This window comes from Bubalus bubalis, chromosome X (assembly GCF_019923935.1).
Source record: "Bubalus bubalis isolate 160015118507 breed Murrah chromosome X, NDDB_SH_1, whole genome shotgun sequence".
NCBI lineage: Eukaryota > Metazoa > Chordata > Mammalia > Artiodactyla > Bovidae > Bubalus > Bubalus bubalis.
This window is the reverse complement of record NC_059181.1, coordinates 48,415,706-48,432,504: the sequence shown is the minus strand read 5'-3', so window position 1 is coordinate 48,432,504 and position 16,799 is coordinate 48,415,706. Positions and strand designations below refer to the sequence as shown.

General features: G+C 38.2%; 1 protein-coding gene across 4 annotated transcripts in view; it reads right to left on the bottom strand.

Moving 5' to 3' along the window:
- HEPH (hephaestin) overlaps positions 1-7,164 on the bottom strand; it is a 134,774-nt gene extending 127,610 nt beyond the window's left edge. For 2 of the 4 annotated variants that reach the window (XM_025276018.2, XM_025276019.2), the window contains exons 1-2: positions 6,900-7,164; positions 458-663 (exon numbers count right to left, since the gene is read on the bottom strand). In XM_025276018.2, coding sequence (XP_025131803.1) covers positions 458-663; positions 6,900-6,929 — 236 coding nt within the window. In that variant the 5' untranslated portion in view covers positions 6,930-7,164. Of the gene's footprint in view, positions 1-457; positions 664-5,437; positions 5,541-6,899 lie in introns of all 4 variants that reach the window. The other 2 variants (XM_025276020.2, XM_025276023.2) reach the window with 2 other exon arrangements.
- Between the last annotated feature and the right edge of the window lie 9,635 nt (positions 7,165-16,799).

Sequence of the window (16,799 nt, the reverse complement as noted above, 5' to 3'; positions counted from 1 at the left end):
TACTGTTTTTTCCTTGATTCTAAGGCTGATCTTATTTTTTCACATTTTCACATATCTTAAATCAGTATAGTTCCATTGAACTATTTGCAGCATACATACACCACACACATCTTACAAACACTGTATATATTTCATGTTTCTTTCCTGTTTAAAAGCTAAACACCTATTATTAAAACAGCATAGTGGATATCACCTTAGAAATCAAGGAAATATGGAATGACCTTTAAGACCCTAAAAATGCTGAGGCATCTCAGTGTGGAAAAGCAGACTCCATATGAGATACTGTCTCCTGGGTCAATTAGTTGTTTCTCAGGAAATGCACCCTGGGATTATGGCCCAGAGAGATCTGGAGCTGACTGCAACCACATCCTAGGAAAAGGTCCTCAAGAGCTACCTACTGACCTCAAGGGTGCCCCTCCCTAACTCCATCTCTAATTTCACAAGAGATTAAACCTACATGTCACTTTCCAGAGGCTGGTTCGTGATGATATTCCTTCCCTTAGGAGCATAGTTCCACCGCACATCCTGGATCCCCAGGTAGTAGACTCTAGTAGTCCCATCAGTCAGTTGGGGCCACAGAGGTTGCATGAACAGCAGAGCCCAGAGGAGATGGCCTGACTCCATGGCCCACGTTACTCTGGGAAACAGGCAAATGAATAACTTCTGGTAAGGAAGAAAGAGAACAAAAGGACTTTGAATGTGTCTGGAAAAGTAAGAGGCAAGACCTAGACTGAGTGACTGAGAACATAAAAACTGACTAGCCTAGAATCTCTGCCTTATCTGATTCCTTTCAACAAGTGTTCAAGGATCTCTACACATTGGACTTTGGAAGGAAAAGTTAAAAAGTCACTTGTACTGACTTTTTTAAGGTATCACTTTCTTCAGAAGAGAAATATGAGTTCATTTTCTTCAGCAGTGTAAAAAGAAGAGTATACTCTGGCCCTCAAATTAGGAAACAAGCATCAGTAGCCTAACTGAGTCACTGTTACTCACTCAGTACCCAAGTGAAATCACTAATTCTCCCTGTGTCTCTATTTTCATCATTATCACTTTCCATACCCTATAAACTGTGCTTAAAAACAAATGAGAATTCAGCAAAAATCATTTGCTATAATGTTCATAGATGCAAACTGGAAACAGCCAACATGCCCACGACACTATAATGGATGAGTAAATTGTATTTTATTTATATAATGAAATTCTGTATAGCAATAGTAATGAGCAAACTAACACTACATGAAAATATAGATGCCTGTCACAAATATAATATTGCAGAAAGAAACCAGACACAGAAGTACATATTATATGATTTCATTTATGTAAAGTACAAAATAGGCAAAGCCGATCTATGCTGTTAGAAGCTAGGATAATGTTTGCCCTTAAGGTAGGGATCACTGGCTGGTAGGGAAGAAGAAGAAGGCTTTTAGGTAATGTTCTGTTTCTCAATTTAACTATTGATTACGTGGATGTGTTCAGTCTATGAAAATACACCGAGCTGTGAACTTAGCACATTTATCAAAAGAAATATTCTTTGCTGTTTCTTTGCAATGCACAAATCCATTTCATGTGTCCAATCTTGACTCAGAGTTAGAACTAAGCCTCTAGTCTCTCATTCTGATACATCAACAAGGCAGTTAGACTTCTTGGGGCTGATATGAAGCACTCAGTCATACCATCCACAGACACAGTCAATCCAAGAAACACAATCAAAATAACATATACACAAATATACATACACTTGCATATACACAGACACATGCAGTCTTATCTAAAAGCAGAGACACACACACTTGCATACACATTAGTTCCACAGTGTCACATAGAGCCTTAGTCACTGTCATAATAATAATAATAATAACCTATAATGGAAAAAATCTGAAAAAGAATATATATATTTCTGAATCACTTTGGTATATACCAGAAATTAACACAATATTGAAAATCAACTATACTTCAGTTTAAAATAATAACAGTCAATATTTATAATGTGTGTATATGTCAGACATTGTTCAAAATGTTTTACAGAATAAATCATTCAATCCTCACAACAGTACTATGAAGCAAATATCTTTATTATCCCCATATTATTAGAAAGAAGAACTATAAAACAGAGATATGAGGTAATTTGTCAAAGTTCCCATAGTTAACAATTAGCAGAGTTGGCTTGTGTGGTAAAGGGAGTATGTGTTCAGTGTTTATGTTTTTCTTTTTCTGAAGTATAAGTGATTGACAATATTATATTAGTTTCATGTTAATTACCATGCTATACTACTTTTCACAAAATATATTTGCACATGCACAGAGAACATTTGCAGGCATATCTTGCTTTATTATGCTTCACTTTAATTTACTTCACAGACATCATGTTTTTTACAAACTGAAGATTTGTGGCAGTTCTGCATTGTCAGGTGATGTTTAGCACTTTTTAGCAATAATATTTTAAAATTGATACATGTACATTTTTAAAGACATAATGCTATTATACACCTAATTGACTACAGTATAGCATAAACATGACTTTTATATGCACTAAAAAATAAAAAAAAAAAGTGTGAAGATTTATTACAGCATGAACTTTACTGCAGAAGTTTGGAACTGAACCTGCAATATCTCCAAGGTATGCTTGTATGTGTTTATAGCTATTGTCATATCTGAGAATACCCCATATACTCTGAAATAAGCAATCACATGTAGTTATGATCACTTCTAGAGAGACACATATATATTTATATAGGCAAAGATACATCTAATGAGTATCATTCATGATGATGATAATAATGATGATAACAATCATTCATAGAGAAATTACAAAAAACATGATGCTCAGTTTTTACATAAATTATTTCACTAAATCCTCAACCTAACCACATGATATTAGGGATTTTAAATGAAAACAGAAAGTAAAAATATGCACAGAGTCACATGTGGATAGGAAATGTCCAGATATTTATTTACCTTGATTGATAAATAGAACTATGGACCTCTCTAAAAATTCTCAAACCCTTCCACACAAAGCAGTGGCCCAAGTGTGTAACCCTCAGTTTTCATATGGCATTTGGAAGAAGCCCTTGATATGGGGGAGAACCTGCCTTCCCTGGAGAATCCCATGGACAGAGGAGCCTGGCGGGCCATGGTCCATGGGGTTGCAGGGAGTAGGACATGACTGAAGTGACTAAGCACATTGCCTTGGATTCTTCTAAAACTTGGCTTTCCTGCAGACCAATTGTGTAGACTTGGGTAATACTTAGGCACTCTGAACCTGTTTTCTTATCTATAAAATATATCTAATACTATAAGCTTTGGAGAAGTAAATTAGAAAACTTACATGAAAAGGCCCCAGGACAATTAGTGTTTAGAATATAACAAACTATAACTGTTGGTTTCCTTCCTCATCTTTCTCCCTCCTGGTGACAATTTGTTAATTTACCTTTACTGTCTCCCACACATTATATATTTCAACTCTAAGGGCTAACTTAAATCTTACATGCTCCAGAAGGCCCCCTGTAGCCTCTTTATATCACTGTCCTCTGAAGAACTACTTACTCTAAATAGCATAAAATGGCATGAAGTCAGACTTTTTATTATTATTACTTTTGTCTCATAAGCTGCCTCATGAACTGTCTTTATTTACCAGCTTGGACTATAAATCCCTTGAGAGTGGATGTAGTATCTTAGAAGTCTTTGTGTATCTATTGAAAGATACTTTGATGGGAGCCCTGCAGTTACATTTTACATTGAAGACACAGGCTTTGGAATCAGACTACCTAAAAAAAACCCTGGCTTCACTTTTCCTAGCTGTGTGACTTGATAAACTGCTTTACTTCTCTGGCCCTTGTGTTTTCATCTTAAATGGAATTAATATTATTTACTACTTCTCAGGGTAGTTCTGAGGATTAAATGAAATAAGATCTTTAAGTGAATAGAACACAAATAAATATTTAGTGCACCAGTAAAAGACCAAAAGGCTTTAGTAGCTATGATTATTACAGATAAGGAAATAGATTTAGAAACGAAAATTGCCAGGCTCACAAAGCTTTAACATTTTATGGATATCCATAACACAAACACATTCATAAGTTCCTATATACAATAACACATTGTAAGCATACAGGCACATGTATATGGCTGAGATTAGTTTCTTTGGAAGCAAAATAATATAATGAAAAGAACCAGAACTTTTGAATCAGATAAACTCAGGTTTGAGTACTGTTTTCAAATGTGTTTGAAAGAAATAGATAGGGACTTAGTAAGTATCTGATAAATATAATTTCTCATTTCCTCTAGTCACTAATTTCCTATTTCATTCCCAAAGATGCATTTGTTGTTGCTATTACCATTGTTGTTTTTAAATTAAGTTTATTATTATAAAACAAAAGAAAGGGAGAACCCATAAGATTCTTTTAGAATCATTTGTATATTTCATAGTAAAATTGAAAGAGTCTAGACTCAGAAATGGAGAAGGCAGTGGCACCCCACTCCAGTACTCTTGCCTGGAAAATCCCATGGACGGAGGAGCCTGGTAGGCTTCAGTCCAGGGGTCGCTGAGGGTTGGATGCGACTGAGCGACTTCACTTTCACTTTTCACTTTCATGCATTGGAGAAGGAAATGGCAACCCACTCCAGTGTTCTTGCCTGGAGAATCCCAGGGACGGGGGAGCCTGGTGGGCTGCCGTCTATGGGGTCGCACAGAGTCAGACACGACTGAAGTGACTTAGCAGCAGCAGCAGCAGACTCAGAAAAAATAGATTCTAATTCTGGAATCATCATTTACTAGTTGTATAACATGGAACAAGTCACTTAGTTTCTTGAACCTGAGTTTTCTCATCTCTTAAATGGAGATAATCTCTGGTTTGGCCTCCTGATTAGTTTGCTATGAAAATCAAATGAGATGAAGGATTTGGAAGCCCTACATAAATTATTCATTTGGGGAGGGCTATTTTTAATCAGTTGAGCCCACAGGAGGAGATCTTATAGAAAGGCCAGACTGAGGAGGAAAAATAAAAGGAAAAGGTAAAAGGGGAAAGGGGAAATGAAATAATATGAGGAAGAATCCTGGAGGAAAGTTAAAAAGGAGGACAGAAGGAAGAGGTACTCAAAGGAGGGGAGGGAGAAAGAAAGAATTTCTGGGATACTTTGAATTAGACATAATTTAGTTAATATACACTGAGACTAGACAAACCTTACTTTCTTGTCATCCCAATGTTACCTGGGCCTGGTCCCCTTTATCCACAATTTGCATCACTGTTTTTCCTAGAATTTTCAAGTTGTTCCTTTAATGTGATAATGCTCTTTTCTCTCTGAGTTGGAGTATACTGGCCTGGACAAGCTTATCCTGGACAAAGGATCACTCAACTGAACACAGAAATGCTGAGCTGTCCTAGAGATTTTGTCTCCAATTTCAGAAGTCTTATTAATAGAACCTGCTATCAAGACTGACCTTTTGGTCTTCCACTTTCTTAATGTTTTTGTGGCTTTTCTTCACCTTGTGACTCCAAATAGGGGATTTCCTCACCTTTAGGCGGTATGGGGCTTTTTTTTTACTAGAAGGGAAAATCAAGAGAGTGTTGAGAGCCTCAAAAGATTCCATATAACACAAGTACAATTTATATTATTTTTAATCATTATCATTGTATTCTACTATGTCAGAAGTGGGGAAATCGAGGTCCAGTTGGAGAGACTCTAAGTCTCTAAGTCCTAAGAGCTAGTACTAGAACTTAAGATCCTTTAGCCTGACAATCATGTATATCAGCACTGTGCTTTTCCTGGGACAATATGATTTCACTACATATGTGCATTTATATTAGGGGGGTTTCTTTATGTCCTCATACCCTAGTTGTGGTATAATAGAAAGTATACTGATATGAAACTATAAGACCTGGGTTGAAATTTTTTTGCCTATAATAGCTATGTATCTTTCAACAAGTTAATTTCACCTATTTTGCCTCAGTTTTCTCATCCAAAATTATGGATAATATTTCACAAATTGTTTTGAGGATCAAACAAAATAATGGATGCATGAGCCCCTTTCAAAGGGCTTAGAATACAATAAATGATTAGTAAAAGTCTTAATGCATTAATGGATTCATACATCCATAAAAACTTCTAGAAACTATACTTTTTCAACCCCTTGACATGACATATAGAAAATGGAGACCAGAGAGATAAAGGGGTTTGCTTAAAGCCAAGCAACCAGTTACTGGCAAGGCCAGAATTTAAGCCCATATTTTCTAAAACATTTCTTCTACTTAGGCACTAAGTGTGAGAAACAATTTAGATTTTAAGCTGATAGCTTAGTTCATCTATCATTTACTGCCTTGCTCTGTGCCAATCTGGATCTCAAAGTATGAAAGTAAGTGATTGTTTTTAAGTGTTCCATCAGTCCATGGGGTCGCGAAGAGTTGGACACGACTGAGCGACTTCACTTTCACTTTTCACTTCCATGCACTGGAGAAGGAAATGGCAACCCACTCCAGTGTTCTTGCCTCGAGAATCCCAGGAAAGGGGGAGCCTGGTGGGCTGCTGTCTATGGGGTCGCACAGAGTCAGACACGACTGAAGTGACTTAGCAGCAGCAGCATCACCTCAATAAACCTCACAAACTGAGACCAAGAAATGAGCATACTATTTTAACAGGAAAATTAACTACTCTCTACAACTCCAGGATCATCTCTGAAACAGCTGAGCAATGTCCCTGGCCATTTTGATGAGAGGAACAAAGAGAGCATATTTTACATTTTAACTTTCCTGCACATTCAGCCGTGCTTCCTTCTTCTCAGCCACTGACTTTCTCTCCCTGTGGGCCCAGGATTTCTCTAAACCAAGCTGAATAAAAGTTTTATTTTTTGTTTTGTGTTTCAAAGAGAAGGAGGTAGGGTTTAGAAAGGGGCAGAGGAAGCTTACCTTTGCTGGAGAAAACCCTTCAATATTCATGTCAGCGGCCTACTGAGGCTAAACTGCAGACCCCAGCATGAGTCTGCCAGCCCTGCTCAGTTAGTATCCTGGGTTACAAGGCCTTTCTCATAAACAAAGTCCAGGGCTCCAATTGGCTGGTGTTACTGGGGAGGAGTGAATGGAGGCTGGGGCAGTTCTGGTTGCCCTCTTTTCCAGAAACTAATCTACTGGAATGTCTTGTTTCGGACCTGGATTGGTACAAAACCCGGGTATGGTTCTTTAACCATATCCGGGTGTTTTCCAAATCCCGGTTAGGATTTCCGGAGGAATTACAAGAGGGTGGGTTGCCCTTCTGTTATCTCAGCTTGCTGATTGCTATTTGCTGAAAGGGAGGAGGAAATGCACTGTCAGTGAAGCTAGTGAAACCTCATAGAAAGATTCCAATACCCCCCTTTAAGAAATAGGTCCCACTGCAAGGGTTATGAGATGTAAGAAGAGCTCCCATCCCCAACACTTTCTCTTGTTGTGAAGCAGTTATCAGCCCTGCTATTATTCTGAGACCATGGTTGCTTGATAATAGAGAAAAATAAAACTGGTAATAAAACAAAGAGCTTTCTACATGCTAGTCCCTATGTTAACCACTTTACATACATTCTTATTTAATATTCACGATTATTCTATGAAACGAATATGCTAATTCGTATTTTACAACTGAAGAAAAGCAGACTCTGAGAGGGAAAGTAACTGTTCAAAGTCACACCGTTAATAAGAGGGGGGAATTGTAGTAGGTCTGTCTAGTCTCTTAGTCACTACACTACCACACTCTGCTACTTAATGGAGAAACCCAGAAAGCCATTTTGCAATGAGGGAAGTGACTTCACAATAATTGAGTGCCTGCTGTCCACCAGTCACTACTAAATTTTTTAAAAAATGTACATTAACTCTGCCACTGCCATTTTTAGCAGCTCCCTAAGTGAACTCCCAGGTTCATATTACTCATATTTTTCATTGTGGAGACCGGATGCAGCTAGTAGATAGCTTGGATTAACATAGATCAGCATCCTAAAACCTAGGAAGACCCAGAAGAATTGGAAATATTAAATTTTTTAAAATGGAACTAAAAAATATCAAAATGGGTTCCAAAATCTCTGAGTGAAGCTGGAGTCTGAATTTGTTTAAAAGCAAAGGCCATCTTTGTTCTTGCTAGAAAGAGAGGATAGTGAAAAATCACTAGCCTGAGTCAAGTGACCCAAGTTCCTTCCCTGGCTTGCTCTTGAAGTAATCATCTATGTGGCGCCTTGGCACAGGACTTCCTCTTCTTTGGGCCTAAGTCTTTCCATTTGTACATTGAGGGCCTTAAACTAGATATAGACTCTCTTAGCCCTATAAACTTACATATCTAGGATTCCATGAAGAAACCACATTCTTGATATTAAGAGTAGAAGAAAAAGAGGTTTTAAACATGCAAAGTGTAAGAAAAGAGTGGGTGCAGAGTAATTTGTGGAGAACTCCATGTCTTTTTGGGAAGGACTACATCTACCCTCAGCTATAGGAAGGAAACAGGTATGATGGCAGTTCCACCATCTAGTATCCTTACTTGTGATGAGGTGATCTTGACTAGGAGCAGGTGCTGTTCCCCAGGCAGTCTCGACACATTATTTTTTTCTCTCTCGAATTTAAAGTATCTGGAGCAGGGTCCAGGGAGGAGGAGTTTCAAAGACTGAGGCAGTGGGGCAAAGTCTGGGTCATAAAACACTGGAGGTGCCTAAAGGTGCCTATACACTTAGGAGCTACCCCTACAGACTGCATCTCAGGCTAAGGCAAGTAGAAGCACCAGTAGGGAGAAGGGAGGAACCACCATTTATTCAGCTCCTTTAGAGATGATCAAGGGAAGCTAGATCAGGTAACAGCAGGCCCTAGGACTATCTGCCTCTTCCCCCACTTAGCACAAATGTAGACCTTGAAGCTGGAGGTGGGAAGGTAGATATCAAACCCATTAAGCTGGGATCCAAGTCCAGGCTTTAAGGCATTTATGAGAGGGAGGGGTAGGGATAAGACCTGTGTTCTGACTCACAAATGATAACAACAAACAGATCTTATAGATATGCTTGAGTCAACACAGTGAAGGCTGCAGGAAGCCAGCTAGGCCAGATTTCTGTGCCTATATTATTCATTCAGCAGTTCACTGAAAGGGCACCCAATACCAACGTATGCAAATCCTGGGCGTATTTTTAGTGCCTTTCCTCAAGGATCACCTTAAAAAGGTCTAAGTTGATACCTATAGACCAGGAATTGGTAAACTATTTCAGTAAAACTCTAGCTTGTAAATAATTTGTGTGCAAAACATATAGTCACTTTCTCTCATAACTATTAAAATAGGCCATTATAGTACATTGGGTATATCTATATACCAATAAAAGCTAATTTACAAAAACAAGCAGCAGACCAAATTTGGCCCATGAGTTGCAGTTTGAATCCCCTGCAATATACAAATTTACAATATGAAAACATTATTAAGAGTGTAGAAGTGAAGTGAAGTGAAGTGAAGTCAGTCAGTCATGTTCGACTCTTTGTGACCCCATGGGCTGTAGCCTATCAGGTTCCTCCATCCATGGGATTTTCCAGGCAAGAGTGCTGGAGTGGATTGTCATTTCCTTCTCCAGTAAGAGTGTAGAAACTAGATTTAAATCCCAAAACTTCAGTTCAGTTCAGTAGCTCAGTCATGTCTGATGTTTTTTGACCCCATGGACAGCAGCACCCCAGAGTTCCCTGTCTATCATCAACTCCCAGATCTTGCTCAAACTCATGTCCATCGAGCCAGTGATGCCATCCAACTATCAGATCCTCTGTCGTCTCCTTCTCATTCTGCCTTCAATCTTTCCCAACATCAGGGTCTTTTCCAGTGAGTCAGTTCTTCGCATCAGGTAGCCAAAGTATTGGAGCTTCAGCTTCAGCCTCAGTCCCTCCAGTGAATATTCAGAAGTGATTTCATTTAGGGACTGACTGGTTTGATTTTTTGCAGTCCAAGGGACTCTCATGAGTCTCCTCCAACACCACAGTTCAAAATCATCAATTCCTTGGTGCTTACCTTTCTTTATGGTCCACCTCTCACATCCATACATGACTACTGGAAAAACCATACCTTTAACTAGACAGACTTTTTTCAGCAAAGTGATGTCTCTGCTTTTTAATATGCTGTCTAGGTTTGTCATAGCTTTTCTTCTAAGGACCAAAGGTCTTTTAATTTCATGGCTGTATTCACCATCTGCAGTGATATTTGAGCCCAAGAAAAGAAAGTCTATCACTGTTTCCATTGTTTCCCCATCTATTTGCCATGAAGTGATGGGACCAGAGGCCATAATCTTTATTTTTTGAATGGTGAGTTTTAAGCCAGCTTTTTCAGTCTTCTCTTTCACTTTCATCAAGAGGCACATTAGTTCATCTTCGTTTGCTGCCATAAAGGTGGCAATATTTGAGGGTATTAGCATTTCTCCCTACAATCTTGATTCCAGCTTGTGCTTCATCCAGTCCAGCATTTCATATGATGTATGATGCATGTACTTTAAATAAGCAGAAAGACAATATACATCCTTGATGTACTCCTTTCCCAATTTAGAACCAGTTCGTTATTCCACCTCCAGTTCTAACTGTTGTTTCTTGACCAGCATACAGATTTCTCAGGAAGCAAGCAAGATGGTCCAGTATTCCCATCTCTTGAAGAAATTTCCACAATTTGTTGTGATCCACACAGTCAAAGTCTCTATTGTAGTCAATGAAGCAGAAGTAGATATTTTTATGGAATTTTCTTGTTGCTTTTTCAATGATCCAGCAGACATTGGCAATTTTATGTCTGGTTCATCTGCCTTTCTTAAATCCAGCTTGAACATCTGGAATTTCTGTTGAAGCCTAGCTTAGAGAATTTTGCGCATTACTTTGCTAGCATGTGAGATGAGTGCAATTGTGAGGCAATTTGAACATTCTTTGGCCTTGTCTTTCTTTGGGATGGGAATGAAAAATCACTCTCACTATCCACATCCATTTCATTGACAAATGTTGACACATTTATATCTTAAGTATCTTTTGAATTCACCCACTTTTCTCCATCTCAACTGCCATACCCTTCATCTGAGCCATACTCACCTCTATAGTGGATCAGTGTAATAATCTCCACATTGTTTTTTTTTTAAGAAAATATTTTTATTTTGTATAGGAATATAGCATATAGGTTATTAAAAAATATTGAATATCATTCCCCATGATATATAGTAAATTATATATTTTATATGTTCTAGTATGTATCTGTTAATCCCATACTCTTAATTTATTCCCTTCCCTCTTTTCCCCCTTGGTAACCATATGTGTGTTTTCTGTCCATAAGTCTGTTTCTAGTGTTTTGTTTTTTTTTTTTTTTTTTTAACTTTACTTTGTATTGGAGTAGAGGCAATAAACAATGCTGTGACAATTTCGGATGAACAGCAAACGGACTTCATATGTATACATGTATCCATTCTCCCCCAAACTCCCCTCCCATCCAGGCTACCACATAACATTGAGCAGAGTTCCATGTGATATACAGTAGGTCCTTGTTCAGTATCCATTTTATATATAGCAGTGTGTACATATCCATCCTAAACTCCCTAACTATGCCTTCCTCCCATTTTTTTCTCTGTGGCAACTATAAGTTCATACTCTGAGACTGTTTCTATTTTATAAATAAGTTCATTTGTCTATGTCTTTTTAGATTCCTCACAAAATGGATATCATACAATATTTCTCTTTCCCTGTCTGACTTATTTCACTCAGTATGGCAATGTCTAGGTCCATCCATGTTGCTGCAAATAGTATTATTTCATTCTTTTTAATGGCTGAGTAATATTCCATTATGTATATGTACCACATCTTTATAGATCCCTCTGTCAGTGGGCATTTAGGTTGCTTCCATTTCTTCACTACTGTAAACAGAGTTGCCGTGAATATTTGGTTGCATGTATCCTTTCAGACCATGTTTTTCTCAGGTATGTGCCCAGTAGAGGGGTTGCAGGGTCATATGGTAGCTCTATTTTCAGTTTTTTAAGGCACCTCTATACTGTTCTTCATAGTGGCTATACCAATTTACATTCCCATGCACAGTGTAGGAGGGTTCCCTTCTCTCACCACCCTCTTCAACATTTGTTGTTTGTGGATATTTTTATGATAGCCATTTTGCCCTATGTGAGGTGATTTATCTCATTGTAGTTTTGATTTGCTGTTCTCTAATAACTAGCAATATTGAATGTCCTTTCATATGCCTCTTGGCCATCTGTATGTCTAATTTGGATAAATGTCTATTCAAGTCTTCTGCCCATTTTCTTATTGGGTTGTTTATTTTCATGATGTTAAGCCTTTTGAGCTGTTCGCAAATGTGGGGGATTATTCCCTTGTTGGTCACATCATTTGCAGATATTTTCTCCCAATCTGTGGGTTATCTTTTCATTTTGTTTATTGTTTTCTTTGCTTTACAAATGCTTTTGAGTTTAAGTAGGCATCATTTATTTATTTATTTTTATTTACATTATTCTGGGAGACAGATCAAAAAGTATATTGCTGCAATTTATGTCTGAGAAGATTCTGCCTATGTTCCCCTCTAGGAGTTTTATAGTGTCTAGTGTCACATTTAGGTCTTTAATCCAAGTTAAGCTTATTTTTGTGTATGATGCTAAAGAATGATCTAATTGAATTTTTACATGTAGCTGTCCAATTTTCCCAGCACCATTTGTTGAAGAAATTGTCTTTCCATCATTGTGTATTCTAGCCTTCTTTGTTGTAGATTCATTAGCCATATATGTGTGTGTGGTTATTTCTGAGCTTTCCATCCTGTTCCATTGATCTATATTTCTTTTTTTTTTTTTTTTTTGCCAGTATCATACTTTTTTGATGACTGTAGCTTTGTAATATAGTATGAAGTCAGGGAACCTGATTCCTCCAGCTCTGTTTTTCTTTCTTAAGATTGCTTTGGCTATTCAGGGTCTTTTGTATCTCCATACAAATTTTAAGATTTTTTTGTTTTAGTTCTGTGAATAATATCATGATAATTTGATAGAATCTGTAGATTGCCTTCAATAGTATAGTCATTTTGACAATATTGATTCTTTCAATCCACAAACATGGTGTATCTTTCCATCTACTTGTGTTAATGATTTCTTTCATCAGTGTCTTGTAGCTTTTGAAGTACAGGTCTTTTGTCTCCTTAAGTAGGTATATTCCTAGATATTTTATTCTTTTTTATGGGGTGATAAACGGTATTGTTTCTTGAAATTCTCTCTGATCTTTCATTGATAGCATATAGAAATGAAACATATTTCTGTGTATTAATTTTGTAACCTGCAACTTTACCAAATTCATTGATGAGCTCCCTATTAGTTGTTTGGCCTGAGGTGACCCAGCCCTGGAGTCTACAGGATCTATGGCAGGGCTGATGGTGAACTCCAGAAGTGCTCATATCAATGGGTACTTCCTAGAACTGCTGCTGCCAGTGCCTTTGTCCCTGTTGTGAGTGACTGACACCCCCAACTTCTGCAAGAGACCTTGCAACACTAGCAGGTGGGTCTAGTTAAGACTCCTGTCAGGTCACTGCTCCTTTCCTCTAGGGCTTGGTGCACAACAAATTTTACGTGTGCCTTCTAAGAAAGGAGTCTCTGTTTCCCCTAGTCCTGTGGAAGTCCTCTAATTAAATCCCACTGGCCTTCAAATTCCCTGGGGGTTTTAGTCCCTTTGCCAGATCCCCAGGCTGGGAAGCCTGACGTGGGGCTCAGAACCTTCACAACAGTAGAAGAACTTCTGTGATATTATTGTTCTCCAATTTGTGGGTCACACACCTGGTAAGTATGGGATTTGATTTTATCATGATTGTGTCCCTCCTATCATCTCACTGGGGCTTCTCCTTTGTATTTGCATACAGGGTACCTTTTTTGGTGGGTTCCAGTGTCTTCTTGTCAATGATTGTTCAGCAGTCAGTTGTGGTTTCAGTTAGTTGTGATTTTTGTGCCCTCACAGGAGGAGGTTAGCACATGTCTTTTTACTCTGCCATCTTGAACCAGTCTCAGAACTCAAATAATTCAGATCTTAGCATGCTAGATCCCACAGCAGCTGCTTTTTGTCTTCATTATTTCTTCCCAAAATCTGCTTTTCAAACAACAGTCAAAGCTATTTTGTACAAAGCACAAATGTATATTTCGCCCTTAACATCCTCTAGCAGAGCTTGCCTTATTGACTGAAATTAGAAAAATACAGAGATTAACAGGGCTCTTGGGTAAGGATAACATTCAAACTGCTGAAATATTATTCTCTGAAATCATCCCATCCTCATACAATATTATAAAGTAATTATCCTCCAATCAAAATTAATTAATTAATTAAACAAAAACTGGTGAAATATTCCTCGTGTGTGTTTGTATGTGTGCATGCACACACATACAGAAATATATTCAATATCATTAAGTAGAAGGTAAGGTACAGAAGAATGAGCATTTTGTGTTTGCTTCATTCACACACACATATTTCTATGTATATACATTTTTATGAGAATAAGGAATTTTTATCCTGGATATCATCACAAAGATATTTTTAATGGTGGTTTCCACTAGAGAGAGTGACATAGTTGGGGAATAGTGTGACTTTCATTTTTTATTTTGAACTGTTTGAATTTTCAAACTTCATACATTATTTTTTAAACAGTTCAGTTCAGTCACTCAGTCATGTCCAACTCTTTGCAAATCCATGGACTGCAGCATGCCAGGCTTCTCTGTCCATCACAAACTCCCAGAGCTTGCTCAAACTCATGTCCATTGAGTCAGTGAGTTTTTTAAAAGATTATCTAGAAAGTACATATAAACTGACTTTTGTTTCTTTTTTGTATTTCTGTGCATAAGAAACGTATAACTATTATATTGAGAAAAATTAATGACTTCTCATTTTCTCTAGGATAAATGTCAAACTTTTTAACATGACCTATACAGTCCTTTGTCGGAGAAGGCAATGGCACCACACTCCAGTACTCTTGCCTGGAAAATCCATGGACGGAGGAGCCTGGTAGGCTGCAGTCCATGGAGTCGCTAAGAGTCAGACACAACTGAAGGACTTCACTTTCACTTTTTACTTTCATGCATTGGAGAAAGAAATGGCAACCCACTCCGGTGTTCTTGCCTGGAGAATCCCAGGGACAGGGAAGCCTGGTGGGCTGCCGTCTATGGGGTTGCAGAGTCAGACATGACTGAAGTGACTTAGCAGCAGCAGCAGCATACAGTCCTCTGTGATCTGGCTCCTCCTAATCTTTCTAGCTCACTGTTTGCCCTTTCTCACCTCATACTCTATGCTTCACCCATGCCAGGGTTCTGTCAGTTTGTCAATTTTCCAAGGTACTTTGTGCTTTCTATTACCTCCAGACTTTATATGTTATTCTACCTGACTGAAATAATCTTCCTTCTATTATTCTTCCCACTCATCTCGTGGGTCTTAGTTTAGAATTTCCTTCTTCCAGGTGGCCTTCCCTGACTTCCTATGTTTCCCAGTTAGGTGGTTCTGCCATGTGCACCCGATCCTCAATGTATATTTAACCACAGTCTTATGAAATTGCTAATTTAACTGCCTGTCTTGACAGCTTATAATGGAAACCCTCTGAGTTCTGGATCACATCTTTCTTGCTTCCCACTGTAACCTCAGAGCCTAGAACATCACTTCATGTAGACTTGGTGCTCAATAAACATTTGCTAGATGAACGAATGATCAACAAAATAATCAATAACATCATTTGAGCATGGTCAGCAAAATCCCAATAGAAAACAGCTGTTTCCATAACCTTCATTTGAGAAGATGATTCAAATGGGACATTTCCAGTTTTAAGGTTGGCTTCAGTTCAGTTCAGTTCAGTCGCTCAGTCGTGTTCAACTCTTTGCGACCCCATGAATCGCAGCACGCCAGGCCTCCCTGTTGCACTTAATAGCTTCACTGTTTGACCAACAAGTCTGCTTAGAAAAAAGGCCTCTATGTCTGTCACTGCCAGTCCCTATACTATTCTAATTGACCCATTGTAACCAGCTTGGTCCAGTTACTCTAAGCACCTGAATCCCAAATCCTCTTGGGTGACTTCAGGTTAGATGAATAGAGAGCAAAAGGAGGCCTCAGAAAGTGTTGGGGGTGTTTAATTCCAGATTAGATTGCTTCTTGGGGCTTTCAAAGGAGCTGCATTTACCTATTTTATATTCTGGGTTAGGCAGCCATGTAGACCTTCATTCAAATAAAGAGTTCCTAGCAAAATAAATCAGAAAACTTCTATTTTCTTATGACTTTACAAACTCTGTTTGGATGCCTCCAATGACTACGAGCTCACAATCTCCCAAGGCAACTCATTCAACTTTCTGGTTACTTTTTCCTTATATTAAATAGTCAAACATTTGCCTTCTTCTATCTTCTGTTTAATGGTTCCTCTTTGTACTGAATTCAGGACTCCTGAGCAAAAATTCTAGTCAATGCCATCTTACTTCCTTTTAACAGCAAAAGAACTAGCTATCTTGTAGAGAATATTTCTTTTCATGGACACCTACAATGCAGTGCTTGCTCCCAAGTCTCATCTTTTATTTGTTCTCATGCCAATATTATCTTCATTTCCAGAGAACTGTGGCAATATCACATTGGTGGATGGCTTAATCACTGACCAGAGGAAGTGGTCATCTCCATGATGTGACTTAAGGTACTCAAAAACACCTGCTGTGCTTCCAAAAATGACAGCTTAGTTTAGAGCAATTGGACCCAATACTGAGAATTACATTCCAGTCATCTCTATGTCAAAATTTCATGTGTTACCTGGGGTGGGCTATTCTCCTTCTTTGATCTTAGTCCTTTCATTTGCAAAGGAGAGACTTACAAGCTGATCTT